This window comes from Ptychodera flava, chromosome 20, assembly GCF_041260155.1.
Source record: "Ptychodera flava strain L36383 chromosome 20, AS_Pfla_20210202, whole genome shotgun sequence".
NCBI lineage: Eukaryota > Metazoa > Hemichordata > Enteropneusta > Ptychoderidae > Ptychodera > Ptychodera flava.
This window is the reverse complement of record NC_091947.1, coordinates 7,646,931-7,666,268: the sequence shown is the minus strand read 5'-3', so window position 1 is coordinate 7,666,268 and position 19,338 is coordinate 7,646,931. Positions and strand designations below refer to the sequence as shown.

At 33.9% G+C, this 19,338-nt stretch overlaps 1 protein-coding gene across 2 annotated transcripts in view; it reads left to right on the top strand.

The window, feature by feature from the left end:
• Positions 1–18,307, top strand: part of LOC139119898 (cytoplasmic polyadenylation element-binding protein 2-like) — a 48,302-nt gene extending 29,995 nt beyond the window's left edge. For both annotated transcript variants that reach the window (XM_070683851.1, XM_070683850.1), the window contains 6 exons: positions 1,707–1,886; positions 6,677–6,766; positions 7,041–7,159; positions 7,817–7,931; positions 9,343–9,524; positions 13,698–18,307. In XM_070683851.1, the coding sequence (XP_070539952.1) occupies positions 1,707–1,886; positions 6,677–6,766; positions 7,041–7,159; positions 7,817–7,931; positions 9,343–9,524; positions 13,698–13,925 (914 nt within the window). In that variant the 3' untranslated portion in view covers positions 13,926–18,307. The remainder of the gene's footprint in view (positions 1–1,706; positions 1,887–6,676; positions 6,767–7,040; positions 7,160–7,816; positions 7,932–9,342; positions 9,525–13,697) is intronic.
• The last annotated feature ends 1,031 nt before the right edge of the window (positions 18,308–19,338 follow it).

The window sequence follows — 19,338 nt, the reverse complement described above, 5'->3', positions numbered from 1 at the left end:
CATGAAGGCTTTTCAACAGTGACAGTACTGTTATCTAAAGATAGCAAGAATTCAGTGAGATGTTTATAATTTCTTGCTTCAATAGCGCTTTAGAATTTTGTGGAAATGTGAAAAGGTAGTTTTGTTTTGCGAATATTTCGTTGAAGAAGAATGTTGAAATCAGCCTTTCAACATGATAGGGAGTTTTATAGTGTATGTAAGAGTGGTATGGTATGAATTCAGACTACCCCCTGAAGTATTACCATATCAATGATGTTCTAATGTACAGTTTTTCATCCATTTGGCAACATGACATTTCAAGCACCGTGAAACTCTATAAATGCAGCTGAATTCCCGTGTGGTATTGTTAATTCCTATCTGAAGTATTACTGCAAAGGTCAGTGCTTGCTCACCCGCCAGGGATGTTCGATTTGGAAAAATTTCAGGGCACCCTTATAGTCACAGCTTGTTTCCATAGAATAGGACATCTCCTGGTTTGACATGCAGACACAACTTCCCTCAGGAAGATATGACTATGTAAAATTTCCTGGATATTCTTCAGTGTATGTTTAATGACTTGCATGTAACAGGACATGCAAATGCACTCGCAGTGAATATTGAATCTCTTTCCTGTGGTTTTCAAATCCAGCTGATTTGAGTGAGTCTTCACAAAGAAAACACTGGCAGGGGAAAAAAACTATGTTTGCATAGTTTTGACCCTATAAAAGTAAAAATGCAGATCCTACATGTTACATACATCTACAGAAAAAATATACCAGTAAAATACCTTTGTAGAAGTAAATTTTTGTTATTGCCTTCTAAAAGGTAAATTTTTATTATTGTCGCTATGGTGTATATATGAGGTCTGTACTACATGACATCTATATTGTATTTGAGGTCAAGGTTATAAAAAAGGAAAGTGTTATGCTTATCAATTATTGATTGTGTGCACATATGATACTGCAACTTCAAGATAATCATCTTTTCCTTGTGGTAGAGATGTGTCCTGGCAACATCAAACATATAATTTTAGATGCTAAAATGTCATGCCCAAAAGAAGTTGACCCAGGTTTCCTTCTACAGAGGTTGTAGTAGAGAATCGGTGTAACTTGATACTGTAATATTCTCTTTGACTATAAATTGATTCTTACACGATTTCAGAGACATAATTTCAAATCCAGTCAGTTTGCTCAGTACTTTGATATTCAAGTTACAGAAGGAAAACTTTAATTTGATAGAAACTATGATCATAGCATGATTATCACCTGTAAAAATGTCGTATTGATAGACCGGGAAAATATTGCTGTAAATTGTGGTAATCAATGATCAGGAAATTGTAGATAAGAGCGAATTAAAAAAAGCATACCGCAATCTAACGATAATGCTCTTCGTGTCATCCATGTTTTCTAGAGGCTTGGTAGATGAATGGGCAAACCCTAGAGACTGAACGAATAACAAGGAAATATTTTTCTCAAGTCTTTGTTTATTTTTTGAAACGTATTTCCTCAGCTAAGAATACAGTGAATGCGTTGTTATTTTTCCCAGTCGACCTTTGAATGCTACAAATATGTTGGTTTTGTATATGTTATTTTTCTCACATGTACTACTTGTCATTTAATAACATCTATTAATATTTCAAATGAATTTCCTCATTCAGTATTTATATGAATGTTGCTTTAAAGGTCAAAGAAAGTTTAATGAATAATGTACAATTTTTCTTTGTGCAGGTCGCAGTCCATTTTTCCCAGGTGATGATACCTTTTTAGATGATGGTCATGGAGCTGATCAGATTGTACCATCCATCAACTCACCTTCAAGAGGCTCACCAAAATCAAATTCTGACTACCCAGGTGAACGCTACTCACGTAAAGTGTTTGTTGGAGGCTTGCCGCCTGATATTGATGAAGGTGAGTGCTCGTTACATCTTTATTGATGACTGCCTCATTGAAATCCCCTTCACATTTATCAATCAGTGAGAACGTCCATTGTCAAATCTATTTTACCATGCGTGATACTCATTTCCTGTTTTATGACTAAATCTTGAGTTCTATTTCTCATTTCTTAATTCTCAAGATCTGTCAAATAACAGAAATTTCCCCAATTGAAAGAAAAGTAACAATGTAATACAGTTTTTTTTCAGCTTTTGTTACAGAGTCAATGATTGAAAATTTCACTTTTACATTTTGAAGATGTGTTAAAGAAAGTTTGTAGTAAAGATTTTTTCCAATTTCAACAAACCTATCTCTTTTGAATATTTGATAGAAGTACACGCACTGTCTAGTTTCATGCAATAGTAAAAGCTGTAAAGGAAGTTTTAGGTTTGTTTCTGATATCTTGCAGTGCTTGAAAGCTTAAAAATTGTGTGTGTCTGCTGAAAGAAAAACAGTGTGACAATTGTGTTATATTACTGTTTTGATACAGTCCACATTGAAATTATGTGTTTCAGATTAGGGATCAAAAAGGGTAATATTCATGAGAACACTAGACAAGGGTGTACTTTAAACTTGACTACTCAGGCAGTTTTCTGTAGTGTTATAAAGTTTTATCTTCTGTTGAAACGAAATAAATAACATTTTGATTGATGCAAGTGGTTTGTGTAAATCTATATCTATATCTAAAAGCATGTATATGCACATGTAGATGGCCGTTACTCCTTACACTGATAACAGACTTGTCCTTGTTCATCTTGAGTCATTCCAATGAAGCATGCTATTGACAAATGGGAAGGTGTTCAGCTGCTACTCACTTGGACAAATTACTGTACTGAGCCTCAGATTGGAGAGATTGAATTTCATAAATTAGCTAGCACGTGTAGTAGAGATAAAACGAAAGACATTTTCTCACAGGAAATACATACATGTTCAGTAAACAGTAGCTATATGGACATTTAATCAGTGATTTATGGAAAAATACTTCGAAACATGTTACTGTGCTATGCTTGACTAGGAGAAGGTTTGGCTTTTCATCAGCAGACACGTTAAATTAGGCTTGGCATTTCTATTATTGTATGGCTGTCAGTGCCATGCCACATTCTGCCCCACAGAGAAAGCCATTCAAAGGTCTGAATGCTGGATTAAACTTTTGATGTAGATTGAAAATTTCAAGCAGCTGATGAGCAAGGGACTGAATAGAATTATTAAATGAGAGATGTGGTTGCATTCAGCAGTGAGTAAGCCATGATTAGCAGTATTTTCCTATGTCCAATCAAAAACAGCCAGCAATTACACTACAAAATATATCTTTCTCCCAACAAATATTTTTAATTATGTAAAGGTGAAAAAATTCCACAATGAAAGACCAGTGAAATAAAATCCTTTTGCCACACATATTAAATTCTGTAGAGAGGCACATTATTATTCGATGGTTAATATGTGTTTTTATGCCTCTGATTCACCAAAATTTATGCAATATCAAAAAATTTGGTTCATCAAATTGTCTTGGCAAAACAACAGAATTGGGTTGCAAAATTAAGCCAAGTTTGGTTTTGGATTCTGTAATAACTTTATGACAATGAATTGGTTTTGTAAGGATTATATAAGAAAGAAAATGTCTCAACAGACCCATGGAAAAGTAAGCTAAAATCTCATGATTTTACAGCATTTTTTGGAAAAAAAATTAAATTCAGAATTGCCAAATGAAGAAGCACAGATTCTGCTGAACAATTCTATCTGTCCTTGCCAGTAATATTTAGATAATATTGATAAATAATCAGGTTTAAATATTGTCTCTTTCATCCTTTACTTACCCCTTCCCTCTTCATTTTAGATTTTTCGTGATTTTATTCATTTCTCACATTCTATCCTTGATTCAATTCTGGTCATAGTGAATGGTAATACTATCCATAAAGTTAACTGCTTAAAGTTTTATTGGAAAATGAAAATAATCAAATATCAAATAATCATATGTTTAATTATAACATACTTGTTTATTATCATTATTGTTTATCATGTGGAATGATCCAGGGAGTTTTTTATGGAAATTTGTACATGTGTTGATTGTAATATGAACAAAGTAAAGTGTAGAATTCCATAATCTTTTGGCATTACTGGACTCTAACCTTTGACCTCACAGCTGTTCACTGTAAACATCGGATATTAATGATACACTTGTGGCCTTTACCATGTCATCATGATTGAAGTATTCTGTTTGCAAAATGCAGTGCAAAAAGATTGGAACTGGAGACATTAAAATGTTGGCAAAATTACTGTCTTGCGTGGCAGTGAGCCATAACCATTTATAATAATTCTGAGCTTTGCCAACACAAGTCATCAGTGCTTCTGCAATGAAGCAACTTAATTTTCATTTATATCATGACTTTCAGCTTATGTGTGTGTATGAAAAGTTAATATGGTCTTACAAAGTTACACTGTTGATGACAGTGTTGTTCAAATCCTACCTTTCAAGTTTCAAATCAGGCTTGTCTACTGCACTCAGTCAAGTCCAGCCAATCCTACATGATCAAGGAAACACTACATCAGTATTGTAAAATCAAACAAGCTCAACCATACAATCATACACGGTGTTAGCAGATCATAGAAAGTATAAACAGAAGATTGTGAATGAATAGCTTTTCAGAAGAAATAGGAAACATACTTGTCTTTAGATGATCCTTTAGTTTCTTAAACAAATTTTTAGCTCACATTTTTAACTGTTTCTGTTTGAACTTATGTTGCTATTTTTAGTCTTAATATAGAAATTGTAAAATAGAGAATAGCAGGAATCTTTATGAAAATCTTCATTATTATCTTTTTCATTTATGTTGATAGAAAAAATAGTAAAGTAGAATCTCTGCTTCAATGTACCGGTATACTTTTTGTACAAATCCCAACACACAAAATGTTTCATTAATATGTTCTGCTATGGATATTATAAACATTAATAATATGACATATTCCAGTATAGGTAATATTTGAAAGCTTCATATGCAAGGATACACAAAAGACCCATTGTAAGCATTCAATAGCAGTAGCTACTGTAAAAATTCTGTGTTTTCAAATCACATTAAAATGGGTAGTTTTTCAGAGGCTACCTCCGGGAAAAGGTGTCCATTCCCATCTCCAACCCCAGCATTCTGGGTTTGTATCTTTGTCAAAGCTGGGAAATTCCATGGAGAACCCCACAGTCTTATCCCTAAAAAAATTTCTTCACTAAACAATGCAAGCTATGATAAATTTGTATGATGTGTGCCCATTAATAACGGCAATAATTTATTTTGATATTCAGTTGCATGAAAGTATCATAATTCATGTCAGTTGACCTTTTTTCAAATGTGCAGGCAATATCAGTGTATTTATTATTATTTTTTTTAATTCATTCTAAAGAGTAGGTGTCATTTTTTTTCAAATTGTTGACAAATAAGTTTCACAGGGGTCCAACTCTGGAGCCCAGTAGGACTTTGATGCATTGTAGCAAAGACTTACAAAAAGCGCCATATTTTTAGCATTTTGATAGCATGATTACAATGGAATGTACAAATTTATGGTCACTTGTCAAGAGTGATGCCATGAAGACCAAAGATGCACTTATTGATGTTGTAACTTTTCAAAAAAGCAAAAACTAGCACAATATTAATGCATTCCACTCAATTTCAGCTTCAATATTCTGAATGAATATATAGCAACTGAAACTCCTCGGGTCAGCTCAGATCTGTCATTGTATATGTATGTTTGTGCATGCCCCTATAGTCATCCTGTCTTCTGTAAATACTTGACAGCTGGTGCCTACTTATGTTTTGTAATTGCTTGATATTTACATCTTTGGTGTAGGTGAAAGCTTCGCCCAAATGACCATGTCCATAATAATTTCATATGTAAATGAGCTTAAATCTAATAAATGGGAAGATTCTTTGACTAGTATTGCAAGAGGTGATCATATGTGATTGATTTTAATATTGGCAAAAATGGCTTTGCAGGATGAGAAGCCCAAATTTTCTCCAAAAGTTGATCACATATTTGCGATAGAATTACTATTCATGCTTAGGGTGACCATAATATGATTTTCTGTTCTCATTTCGCTTGACTGTCATAAACTTGAGATCTTTGTTTTATTCTTTTATCAATTAGGATATAAATTGAAGCATTATAATAATACCACAATTATTCAAGCATTTTTTGCCTCATGTTAAATAGTCATGTTCAGTATAAAGGCAGCCACAAAATCACCTGTCCAATGTTGACTGTACACAGTACGGCTGTGATGCAGGTCCCTTGTGCTTTGCATATGCTCTGCTGTAAATTCATGTGGAGATATTCCATCTTGCATATATATTTGTCACCATTACTTTTAAATATAACATTTTATCATCCATGCGGGGGTTCAAACTTACACGATTTTTATTATGCCTTTTATACCTTGATTTTATGATCTGGAAAATTGTTTGGCTTTATATTACCCAAGACGTGCCAAATTTTAAAGTTTAATATGTATAATGTAGAATTACCAATATGCTCTCACAAAGAAAAAGAAATATGATATTTTTACAGTATTGTCATTAACATTTTTTTCACAAATATTTTCCTTTCGTCTGAAGTTGTAATTTGCATTGAGGTGTTTTTCATCAGTGACACCGCTTTCTCCTGCAAATGTTGATTGAACACCACACCAAATAGCACAATCACAATATGTCTTTGTGGGAATTTTTTAAGTTAATTTCAATAGGTAAAGTAAAATATATATCGTATGTACATATTTATTGCAGAGGAGATCACAGCCAGTTTCCGTCGTTTTGGAAGTCTTGTAGTGGATTGGCCCCACAAGGCGGAAAGCAAGTCATATTTCCCACCTAAAGGTATTTAATTTGCACCTTTGTGAATTTACTTTTACTGAACGTGGGATGAGTGTGTTCTTGCATTCACTTGTGATCAATACTTTCTGTATATTAGAACAGCTGTCAGGTTTTACAACAAGGTGGAAAGATTGAAAATATGGCAAGAGTGAAGATGAACAATTCCTTTTCAAATGGCAACTGAATGCACTTCAATTTACAATGCTGTTGATATCTGAGATATCTTCTTTTTATTTCACTGCAATAGAAATGACAAGCAATTTTGTATTTTTTTCAGGTTATGCATTCTTGCTTTTCCAAGATGAGAGATCTGTACAGGAACTGATAGATGCATGCATCAAGGATGGTGACAAACTGTACCTTTGTGTGTCCAGCCCAACAATCAAGGACAAACCCGTAAGTGTAGACTTCCTATTGAGAGGCCTCTTTCAGTTCACTGCTAATAATCAAATCAAAGAACGATCAGAAAAGCACTGATACTTGCCATTGTGGGTTTTAATTTCGCTTACCATTATTGCATCAATGCATTCAGTATGTATTCCAGTAACAAAGCTGATCAAATTAGTTCATTTGGGAATTGGGATTTTCAATATTTCAATGCCCCTTTTCTGTGCAAATACATTGAAATGTTGCAGTGATGTATATTAGTTGGATTTCCTGTTGAACTTTGAATACTAGAATGGTGGATTACAACTGAACACCTCATCGTTGTCATAAAAAGATCGTAATGAATGAATCTGACTTTTGTCTGTAGTATTCTTAAGCATATAATGACTCAAAGATTACTTATCAAATAAGAACTGTGAGATCCATTTAGGTTGTCGGATATTAATTTTAAGATTTTTTGATCCATTTGATTTCCACAAAAATTAACAACACTAATTTTACCCAATATATCATACTGAATAAAATCTGATTTACCCAATAAATCAGTAGTGATGAAATAATTCTGCCATGTTGCCATGACATGATATCATTAATACACGGTTTATACCAAAAACTAGAGGAAACCCTATAAACACGCCAAATGTAATTTGCCCTTTCTCCATATAGGTACAAATCCGTCCTTGGAATTTGGCGGACAGTGACTATGTTATGGATGGATCTCAACCATTAGATCCAAGGAAAACCATCTTTGTAGGTGGTGTACCGAGACCTTTGAGAGCAAGTGAGTCAAAATTCTATTAGTGTCATTATTGAACCTAGAATTAAAGAGGGCTGGGAATGAAAATTAATAGAATCTCGTATCTCCTGCGGGGCTTAGCCAGGACACTGACAATAATGATTTGGACTTTGTGATGTCATTCAAACTGCATATCTTTATAAGATTCCAGTTATCTGCAAAATGTTTTTAAATTGAGTTGATATTTATTATCATTATGCTTATTAAGCTATTGTTATTGAAAGATAATTTTGGCCTAAAAAAATTCAGACATTCTCTGTAGATTTTTGAGAAAGTTTAATCATGACAACATAGTCAGTTGATGTTTTTTCGTATATTGAAAAAACCTGTTACCGTTTCAATCCCTTCTGCATGAAGTCTAGAGCAAGGACTTATTGATCAGGTTCTGTGCAGCCGTCCATTGAGAGCTATTACTCAGACACGTCAGAATGGATTTCTTTCAAACTTATCATGAGGACAATGCACCATGAATTTCATGTGTGGGTTAATTTATTTCATGATGTGATCAAACAAGGCTGCCATGTTGCATTTCGTCACACAAGATGTTATGTTTTTTATTTGTTAAAAGTCATCTCTCAAACATTGCCCTTCGAAGCTATACATACAGGATCATTGCTTGTCTGTGGCTACTATGTAGTCACTGTGTGTTAAAGTCTTCCATTTCATGAAATGAGTTGGCAGTGTTTTCCCAAACTAGCAAAAAAGAAAATGCTGTATCGCATACACTTTTACTTCTTTTGTGGTATGGTTAAATTTTAAAGCTGAAAAACTATTGTATTTGGTTCTTTTCATCTGCAGAACTGTAATTTGAACATACCATAATCAGCTCTTTCAAATATACAGCAATTGCAGTGCCTTATGCAGTGCATATGCCTTTTGTGTGGTAATAAAATCAAGTGAGAATACTGAACTTAAATGTCTCTGTTTTCCAATGTCCATAGCCATAGCTTACACATCAAAATTCATTCTGTTCAATTTTTCATTTTTTGCTAAAATGAAATATATTTTGTGCAGAAACATAATTTGTAAGCCGTTGTTTCAAAGATGCACTAAATACAATTTTGTGAGGTTTTTTACCCACCACAGTGTTTGAGTTATTTTTTGACTGACACCCCAACCCAATTAGTACTTTTAATTATTGATAAGCCATTTACATCTGGTGTTTTGTGAATCACATTTTGGGTACAGGTTTTGTGGTGGCCAGTATTAGTTAACAGAGTTGGTGTTTTCTCCAATTTAATTCTGAGCATCCATTCTGTCTGATAAACATATGCATACTGATTGCAAACAAATAGGACTTGTAAGAGTTATAAATAATCACTGTGTAGAGAACGTACTGGTATTTTTCTGAACTGGTATACATCAAAAAATAATTTCTTACTTCAATTATTTTCAGTTGAATTGGCAATGATAATGGACCGACTATATGGCGGTGTGTGCTATGCGGGTATTGACACTGATCCTGAGTTGAAATATCCTAAAGGAGCAGGACGGGTAGCTTTCTCCAATCAGCAAAGCTACATTGCTGCCATCAGTGCTCGTTTTGTGCAGTTGCAGCATGGTGACATTGACAAGAGAGTAAGTACAGTACACCAAGGTCATTAAGTGTGATTTCATTCAGATGATGTGAATTTACAGAAGGATGCTTGAAGCTAAGGCAGGAAATGAACAGAGGGGTCTATGCCATGGGCTTATTCAAAGTGTTTCTTAACCCTTTCACCCCCAGTTCCCTGTATACAGGTCCAACTTTACCATAGAAAACAATGGATTTGGGACAAACCATGGTGGTGAAAGGGTTAAAGGTTAGCTGTGTTCAGCTCCATCCCTCTCACACAAACATCTTAGTCAGTTTAATATTTCACCCACTCGTTTCCATAATTTGTATCAGTAACAGCATCCCACACACCCAATAGGAAAGAACCCTTTTAAAGGCATTTCATTCCAACACCCACATCTTCTCAACAAAAATAACGGAATTAATTCAACTGTCATACTGTGCCACTTAACTATAAAAATGCAAATGTGGCATAAAGTGGTCGCATATGATAGCAACATTAAATATCACTCCACTTTTAAATGGTAAAAAATGGACACCATAATGCTCCAGTGAAATTAAAAGTGGGGAAAGGACAGTTGCACAAAAATGTGCCCAGACAGTGTTCTTATTTCTTTATACATGCATTGTGAACTACAGACCCTGTTTGTGCAGAGAAATTTTGCTCCAAGCTACTGTTGATTGCCTCAACTAAAATAGGAACAGCAGTAGTTATTAAATGCAAGTCTATCTTCCGGTTTATTGTCAAAGCATAAAACATACCTTATGATGCTATAGAAACGACTCAGTCATAGTATGGATTTTATTTTCAACATATGGCTGTGACAACAGCTTGAAATATATTGATTGCTGCTTTCAGCAGCCTTTTACTTCAAACAAAAGCAAAAAAGAAGCTCAAGTGTTGGAATTCAGTTTACACGACAGCTTTGTGTTTTCTTTGGGGAGAGTCAGAATCATAATTTGGCAACATTTTATTTCCTGGGGCCAAATCGTTAAATCATACTCTTATATGTGATCAAAAACAAATGAAACTCAATTATTACTTCAGGCTAATTTCCATTATATATTCGGGAATGTCAAGAAGAGCCAGGATTTGCAGTTTGGTTGTCAAATACTGTTTGAAAAATTGTCCTGAATTTCACAAATCAAGAAAATTCTGTTGTTCTCTTGAAAATAAGTCATGCCTTCATAAAAACAATGTTTATCTGTTAGTCTTTACTATAGGAGCTCATTCATTTCCATAAAACAGGAAGGTATAACTGTATGATTGATATAGACTATTCTATGAAACTACAGTTGCAAATTTTATAAACATTTCACGACTGACATGCAAATGCACAGCCACCACCAACATTTTTAAATCTTTGTGTCAAATTTTGGAATAAACTTGGAGAATGAAATCACGTTTGTCAGGTAAAGTTTTCATTGGCCATGGCCACCTAATATAAGTACAGATGCTTTATCAAATGCAAGATTGCATACAATCAGGCAAAATTACCACGCCAATTGATTCATCAACCAAACAGGGAGTCATTCACTCTACTAAGAGATAATCATCAGTGCAAATTTATACTTATTTGTTAAATGTGAAACAAGTCATCAACTGACAAGCCTCTTGTTTTTCCCTGATAACCTTTTGATTATATCATTCATGTACATTTAACATCCACTGCTGCCCACACAAAAGCTTGAGGGACTATAACCAGTCTCATTGTATATCCTTCCATTCAAGCCCTAGTCCTTGCAGACCTGTAGTTATTACAATGTGCGTATTAAGGACAGTACATATACAAAAATTATATATCTTAGTTCTATAGCAATGGTCATTCTGAAGTGTGTCAACATGACAGACTGCAAAGCACGGTCAAACACACTCAAACAGCAACAAGCTGTTGTTCACATTTACATTCAGTATATTACATAGTCAATAGCACTGTGGATATCTTTTGTGTATTTATTATAATAATATCCTATATTCTGTACCATAAGTATGATGACAACTAGTCAACTATTGTACTGCCTATGAAGAATAATGGTGCCTTTTATAATCAGACTGCAGCCAAGGGGTTGATACTAGACTTGACTTGTTTACTAAATTGTCACAAATTGCCTTTCCTCACTGTTAATTTCACTGTAGCATATGACGATATTCAGTTTTTTTGCCATTTTAACATTAAAACCATTGTAGCAGTTTGGAATGTCAAATGTGATATAATTTATCCTACACTGAATGATTCAACTTGCAACATATGAAAATCTGCCTTTTTTCACTCATTCTGGAAGCGAGTTACATAACTGTTTGATATTCAGAACTCGGCGCTCTGCTCAGAATGATATAGGTTTACTATGTTTCTCATCAGCAAAGATGATTCGAGTATTCTGTGTCCAGAATATCACAACATTAAATGTTTCTAGTGAAAGATTGTCTGCAAAGGGGGAAAAAGGTGTACAATCAGTTCTGTAATCCATCAATGTCACCACAGAGAGAAAACATTAAGTGCTTACCACAAATTTGTTGACTGATACTGCATTTGTGGTGTGAAAGACAAATGGACAACTCTTGCCAGCCTGAACTTCTTCACAAGATGGTAAAGAATCTCCAGGAGATAATTTAACAATGGAAATTTCAGTCATTTTATGTGCAAAATACTGTCAAAACATGCACAGAAACATATTGCAGACCTCAATTGTGGATAGAACTGCACATGTCTGGCAGGCAGAATGCTACCATATGTGTTGATCTCCAATTTCAAATGAGAGCCTGATATGGAGTGCTGAATATGGTGAATATATGTGTATTTCATCAAAAATTTTGTACAGCTCGATGTGCATTGGGTAGAGTGACAAAGGGATTAAATATTTTCAGGTAAACATAATTAACTCTGTACTGTCAGAGGAGTCAAAAGTTTCAGAGTTATTTAGTCATTTTGAGTAAACTGTATTCATAATTTTCCATTCCCTTGTACTTGCAGTTCCTACTTGTACATATGTCAGCAGAGTCTGAATCAGAAATGTTCTTTCCTATCTATTCCATCAAGACAATATCTTGCGTTCTGACTGTCTAATTTTATTGACCCTATGTGTTGTATCATAACAACAGAAAGAGGGAATACTTGCAAGATAACTTAGATCTCGCAGAGCATAATGCAAAAAGACTAGATTCTGTGTATGTAATCCATAGCAGAGAACACTATTAACCCCATGGACTCCAATCTTCTTTGTATGATAGAACCATTTTGTCATCAGAAATGTCATGTCAGAAGGACTGTTTCATTTTGAATTACTGCTCGTGTTGTGCATTCCTATCACTTTGATTGTGTTTGTTACACATTCCTTTGTGCTTTATTTCTCTTGTTAGTAGTCATACAAGAGAAAACATTGGGGAAAAAAATTACCTTTTCATATAAAAGAACATCTTTTACATGTCTGCATCAGATCAGCACTGTGCCATTTAAATGTACATGTACTCGGCATTTACAGGGCAAGTGCACATTGTTTCACATTTGCATAAACAAAGCAATGAATTCTATAAATAGAGTAGCTGGTTCATTTGTCATATCGGAAGTATATCATCTGGTCATATTTACCTTTGTACACAAATGGTTATGTTGTAGAGTTCATACCTTTGTACATGTAATGCCATATTGAATGATTTCACCCTTTATATTCCAAAATGAAAATGTCATGTTCTTTTCTTGAATTATCCTTTTGTGGGATCGGAAAGGCTAACAAATTCTTTTGAACAGCTCGTGTTCAGGCAATTATCCACTGAATATAATGACCTTTCCAAAAATTATTCTTATGTTGTGTTTTTTACCAGTGGTATTTTCATCAAAACTGCCCAAAAGCTGCATGTGATAAGTCAAAGGCAGGTGAAGGTCAAAAAACTATGCATTTGTCAGTCTTCTTCAAGCTAACCTTATCCCTCAAGTACCACAGTTTTCAAAGCGATTGTGGTGGAGTTATTCACAATATGTGAACTAATCATAAATGGTAATCTACTTTCCTATCAGCAGCCTGGTTGTAACTACATCTTTGCCATTTTATTGTCCATATGTGCCCTTCATTAATATGCATGAAATGAAGTTACATAAATTCATTTAAGCACTTAAAGGGAAAGTTGATATCCAGGTTGATATTTTTGTTAGAATGTTAGATAATATGAAATTAATGTTGCATCTGTCGTTTGGTTACAGGTTGAAGTTAAACCCTATGTTCTGGATGACCAAATGTGTGACGAGTGCCAGGGAGCTCGTTCTGGCGGAAAGTTTGCACCCTTTTTCTGTGCAAACGTCACTTGTTTGCAGTATTACTGTGAACAGTGTTGGGCCACCATCCACTCCCGTGCTGGCAGAGAATTCCATAAACCACTGGTGAAGGAAGGAGCTGATCGTCCGCGCACAGTGCCATTCCGCTGGTGTTAAATTTACAAAGAAGAAAAGAAGATGCACATATTGTTGACTGAAGTTAGGTGAATTGCATCCTGACAATGGGCTCCATTATTTTAAGAATACATATTCTTAGTATTTTTCTCATTACATTCAATGTAATAGCATTCAGGAAATGCTGTTGTATGATCCCTGCATGATTTTTTGCATGAGATTGGATTGTAAGTATTTGGTCAAGAAATATGAGACAACTTCATAAGATGTTATTTTATGGCATAAAAATTTAATTCTTGCCTACAACTTTGACTACGATATTTAAGATACCACGAATGAACTATTTTTTGCTGCATGTTGCAACATATTTCTATAAAAAATGAGTATTTTTTTGTATTTGTGATCCATGGACAAATCAGAGCAGTGGGTGTGTGTTACATTACATGTCCAAGGCAGAAAACATTGGCTGGGTTCTCTGCGTAGACATGTATAGCTTAGAGAATTACCCCCAGACTTTTCCATTTACCATACTATAGGGAGGTTATTACCAGTTTCCTATTATATCTAGACTGGATTCTGAATTTACATTTAAAGAAATAAAACTACTCAGTTCAAATTAAAGTATAAGCTAATTACAAAATCGCTGTACTATTCTAGAAATTTACAAAGTCAGTTACTGCCTAATTTAATGAGAGAATCTCAACACAATATAGGTGTCTTTTTTGTGAGTGCCATTTATTTTCCATTGTGTAATATACCAAAGATATAAGTACTACAAATGTGTTTTTTTTTCGAAATTATTCAAAGTAACAACTACAGTGTAGCAAAAATTAGCCATGATTATACATCCGGTGGCTTGTGTGACCATATTTGTATCAAAAATGACAAATGCAATTTTCAAAAATTAACTTTGATACTATAGAGTTTGTGAAGTGTGCTACCGATAAACTCATACCATTTGGTTGAAAAGTTCTTATGTATACTTTGAGCTGCAATATTTTTTGTACTTTGGATTTTTAGCAATTTTTGCATGTTTATCAGCAATTAGATCTATGTATGAATTCAACTGAAGCCATTTGCTTCTGTGTAACATGATAAAAAAAAGACAAAAAACTTAAAAAAAATCTCAAAGACTGAGGAAAGCATGTTTTGTCACTAGTAAACTATAGAGATTAACACTGACTCCAGAAACTCAATTTTCAGAACTAAAACAATAGCCAGACAAGCTGCATGTTTAATATTTACAATTCAATTTCATTGAATTTTTCCTCAATCAGATCTTTGATCTCCTAGATTGTCGTGCGGTAGAACATAGATATATGTTGATAAACTTTTTTGTGCATGCCAATTACATATTGTGCAATCTAAACCACTATTGAAATTATTATCATTTTATTTGCCGGAGAGGCAAGCTTTACTATGATATATGTAAATGTATTTGCCTGCCATTTTACAGTAGTGGGTAAAAGGTGAATAAGCTTAGTTAGGTAACAATTAGCAGTCAGTAGTGATATGAAAAAAAAGTCAAAAATACAGGAGCCAGCCAAACTTCAATGGTGAAACAGCTGCTGTGAGTGTTGACACGGCTATATTTGTCGCTGTAGGTGAAAATCACAGTTCATGTGTTCCAGTCTGTGACATCCTACGCAAACCTTTGGGGAAATTTAATCATTACTTTGGTTTGTGAATTGTGCTCTTTTCAGTAATCTTCTGACAGGCTTGAAAGCTGCCAGTCCAGCTTTTCAGGAAAGCCAAGCAGTTGCAAATGGGGAATAATGGTTGTGTTAGGATGTTTATCAGACTGGCAATGTTTTACATGAAAGCCCAGGGAAAGAACTTGTGTGATATTTGATGCGGGTACCAACATGAACCAAGAATAAAAAATGGTCTTGGAAATCATTCTAACATTTTTGTCATGTTAGCTTATTGTAGCACACAAGTATTTATATATTCTGTCTCTGTGTTTTTATTATAGTCTCTTTGATGTATGTAAAATATGTGAAAATTGTCTTCATTCATATTGCTGTGGTACTAGTTTACATATTCCTACTATTTTTGTGCAAGATGTGTTAAAGATTCAGATTCAAAAGAAGTTTTTTGTGCACACTAATATTTAAGATTATACAGTGCACTTTGATGTACATGTTTGGATATGATGAGCTGAATAGAAGGCGGTTTTAGAGATTTTCCTCCCTTTTTGTACACTTGTATTTTTCTCTGGATTTACAGAGGTCGCATTTTCCTATTTGCACCACTTCATTACCAGCTTTCATATTTTTGGTCATTCCACGGAAGGTAAATATATTAAATTACAGTATTTTTGGTGCCACAATTTCTAAACCAATTTCAGACAGCATTCATCCTTCATGGTTATCATGCGAACTTTTTATAGCTGTATTTTTTCTGATATTTTGTAGATCTTTTTGCTAATGTTTACCTCACTTTAGTCAAGAATTAGGAAAATGAAAAAAAAAATCTTTTGGATTCATTCATGTATCCCGCACTGAAATTTGAGAAAGAAATATAAGATATTAATTTAAGAATTTTGCAATCTGATGATTTAAAAAGATATTGGGTAAAATGATTATTTTATTTTTCTCATTTATTGTTATTAAGCCTTTTGCATATGAAGGAAAACCACAAAACTAAAAAGCTTTTAAACCTTTTTTATTATAATATAGCTAGTTTGGAAAACCCAGAGTTAATATATCTTTAAACTTTGTAATTAATGTTACATTGTTCTCCAGATTTGTAATATTCCATTTTGTATTTTTTCGAGTTTTGGACAGGTATCGACACGACATTTGACATGTACAGGGGGCAAGCTTATAACAGGGTACTGAGTCAAAAAGAACCCACTTGGAAGTTTGCATGGTGCTACACACAAAAACACAGAGACAAAAAAAGCTATGGGACATAATTTGTAAATCAAGGATGGGAGAGTGCTTTTATTTTACATACATCACATGAAATTTAACAATCAGGGCATCAACTTCTTAATTATTTTTATGTGCAATATTTGAGGAAGAAACACAGATGCGCCTGTGTTTATGGAATGGTGTCACACCACAGTGCATACCCTGTTGCCTCTGCCCCACCATCTTAGCATACCGAATCTTTGGAGCAAGCCTAGACTTAGTAATTTTTGTATGAGATTTCTAGTAGTTAACTATAGGAATAGACACAACTTGTACTCCACTTTTTAAATATTAAAGAGATTTCCTATTTTTGTTCATTAGGGTTTTGACCATAATTGTTTATTTTTACTTAATGTATTCCCCCTGGAGATGGCATTATATTTTTTGCTTTATCATCTATGTGCAAATGTAAGTTTTAATTTTAAGAAATTAATATATTGTTCTGGAAATACATAATTGCTCATGTGTTATCAAAATCAGAACCTTTTATTTCAAATTTTTCAACAGTTACTATTTGAAATTTTGAAAGAGCCGAGTTTTTCTGTTCTTAAGTCGTGCATATATATATGAATGATGTGAAAACGTTGTGTTGGATAAAAGTACCATAATGTTATGGTAAGTAGTGTGACAAGACTCCTCTAGAAGGTGCTTAGTGAATGTACGATTTTAAAAAGGTGTTTACTATTTGGAATATTTGCTGTTTTGTGGCTGATTTTATTATTGTCTTTTTGTATATGGGGAAGTTTATTAGTATTTTTGTTGGATTATTATAAAGTCAAACCAAAGTTTCTATGTTTTGTTTTTAAAATAAACAAACCTACGTTTTGTATTGATAGAATTTATTTCTCAGGTGTGGTGGTTTTTGTTTTGTTTGTTTGTTTGTTTGTTTGTTTCAATTTCAGATATTTCTATACCCTCATTGACAAAGCAGAAGGAGTATCATGAGTTGATCTGCTTGAAATTGAACAAGCCAATGAAATTATGGGGACTCATCATTGCACCAATCAGAGAGGTCCTTACAAAACTTGTTAACCCTCATTGGTTGTGCATGTTTGATTGACAACATTGACAATGCATATTCATGATACATTTTCTCTGCTGGATTACATAAATTTCATTACCATGATTTTTTAGAATTTTGAGATTTGGTCTATATATTTGTTGACATAATTTAAAAAGAAAGGTGACTTTGTAATTCTACTTTTTTGCTGCTAAGTATTTATATAATACTTTTTCAAATTAATTTTTTGAAATCTTTCTAACTTTTATGGACCCTTTTGTGTAATCTTTTAGCAATTAAGAATAAAACATGAATTAGAAAACTTGTTGTGATTACTAACTTTACTAACCAATGTTTAGGTCTGTTTACTAATTGACTTACTTGGATAATTCGATTTTAGTGCTTCCACTTCTTGTTTCATCATCAGACCTTCTAACTAACAACATTAATATTCTAATATTGTACTATGCTTTTGCTAGTAATGAGTAAAGTTCTTTGTAACAGGCTATATGTCTCTCTATTTTTATTCTCCACTGTACTAAGGCACTGAAGCAGAGCCCATCAGTACTGCTACTTGTATTACTCTATATCTAACCGTCAGTTTTCATTCTCATGTCTTTGTCTTCTGTTATTCTCAGAGAAACCTCCAGTTCTGTTATACATCATGCTTTGATTACATAATTACCACAGAAGAACCTTTCATTCTACACTGCATCAAGTAAAATCGTTTATCTTGTTAGGGCTGCGCAGCACCACGGGATTAATGTCGAACACATTCACAAGACACTCAAATTCTCATTCTGTGATCAGAAAAGGGCACCAACTATATGTAGATGTCCCTTTCATGACACCTTGGTCCTTTACTGTGTTAAAGATAGAATGTCTCAGTGACAGTTTCAGGTACTGAAATTTTTACAATACACTACTGCTCTGCTATCTTTGTACTCGTGTTTTGAAGGCTGTTGATTAAATTTTCACAATGTTGAATATGCAAAAATCAACAATGTAAGTTTTCCCCATAGAGTGAACACAGGGTACAACAGCCATTTTGAATTTCAAATGTCATGTCGGGTAATTTGTTTCTCCAATCTCAAACTTTGTGTGGCTACCTGTGCTACCTTGTGGATATTAATTAAATGAAACCAGACAAATGACTAAAGGTGTAAAAGAACGCCTACAATGCACAGTGTTATCAAGGATTCTAGTAAAACATATGGTGTCCTCTTTTTTGATATTCCTCTAGAAATATTAAAGTGAGTATTAATATGCCTTTTAAGAAGTGAATGTTCTGAGTACTGTGCGAATGCTACATTCCGTACTGAAAATTTATTTAATGATGCTGTATAGAACTTTTAGCAGAAAGACTTTTGGATGATTGCGGCTTAGAAAGAGTTTAATCCATGAAAATTTAAGCAGTGTTCTAACCACAGACTTTACCTCCATGATTTAGCCAACGTCCGTGAAGATAAAGGAATAATGACTTGTTTTAACATTCAACTGCTATAGAGCATAAGAGAGAAGGGTGCGCCCTCACACG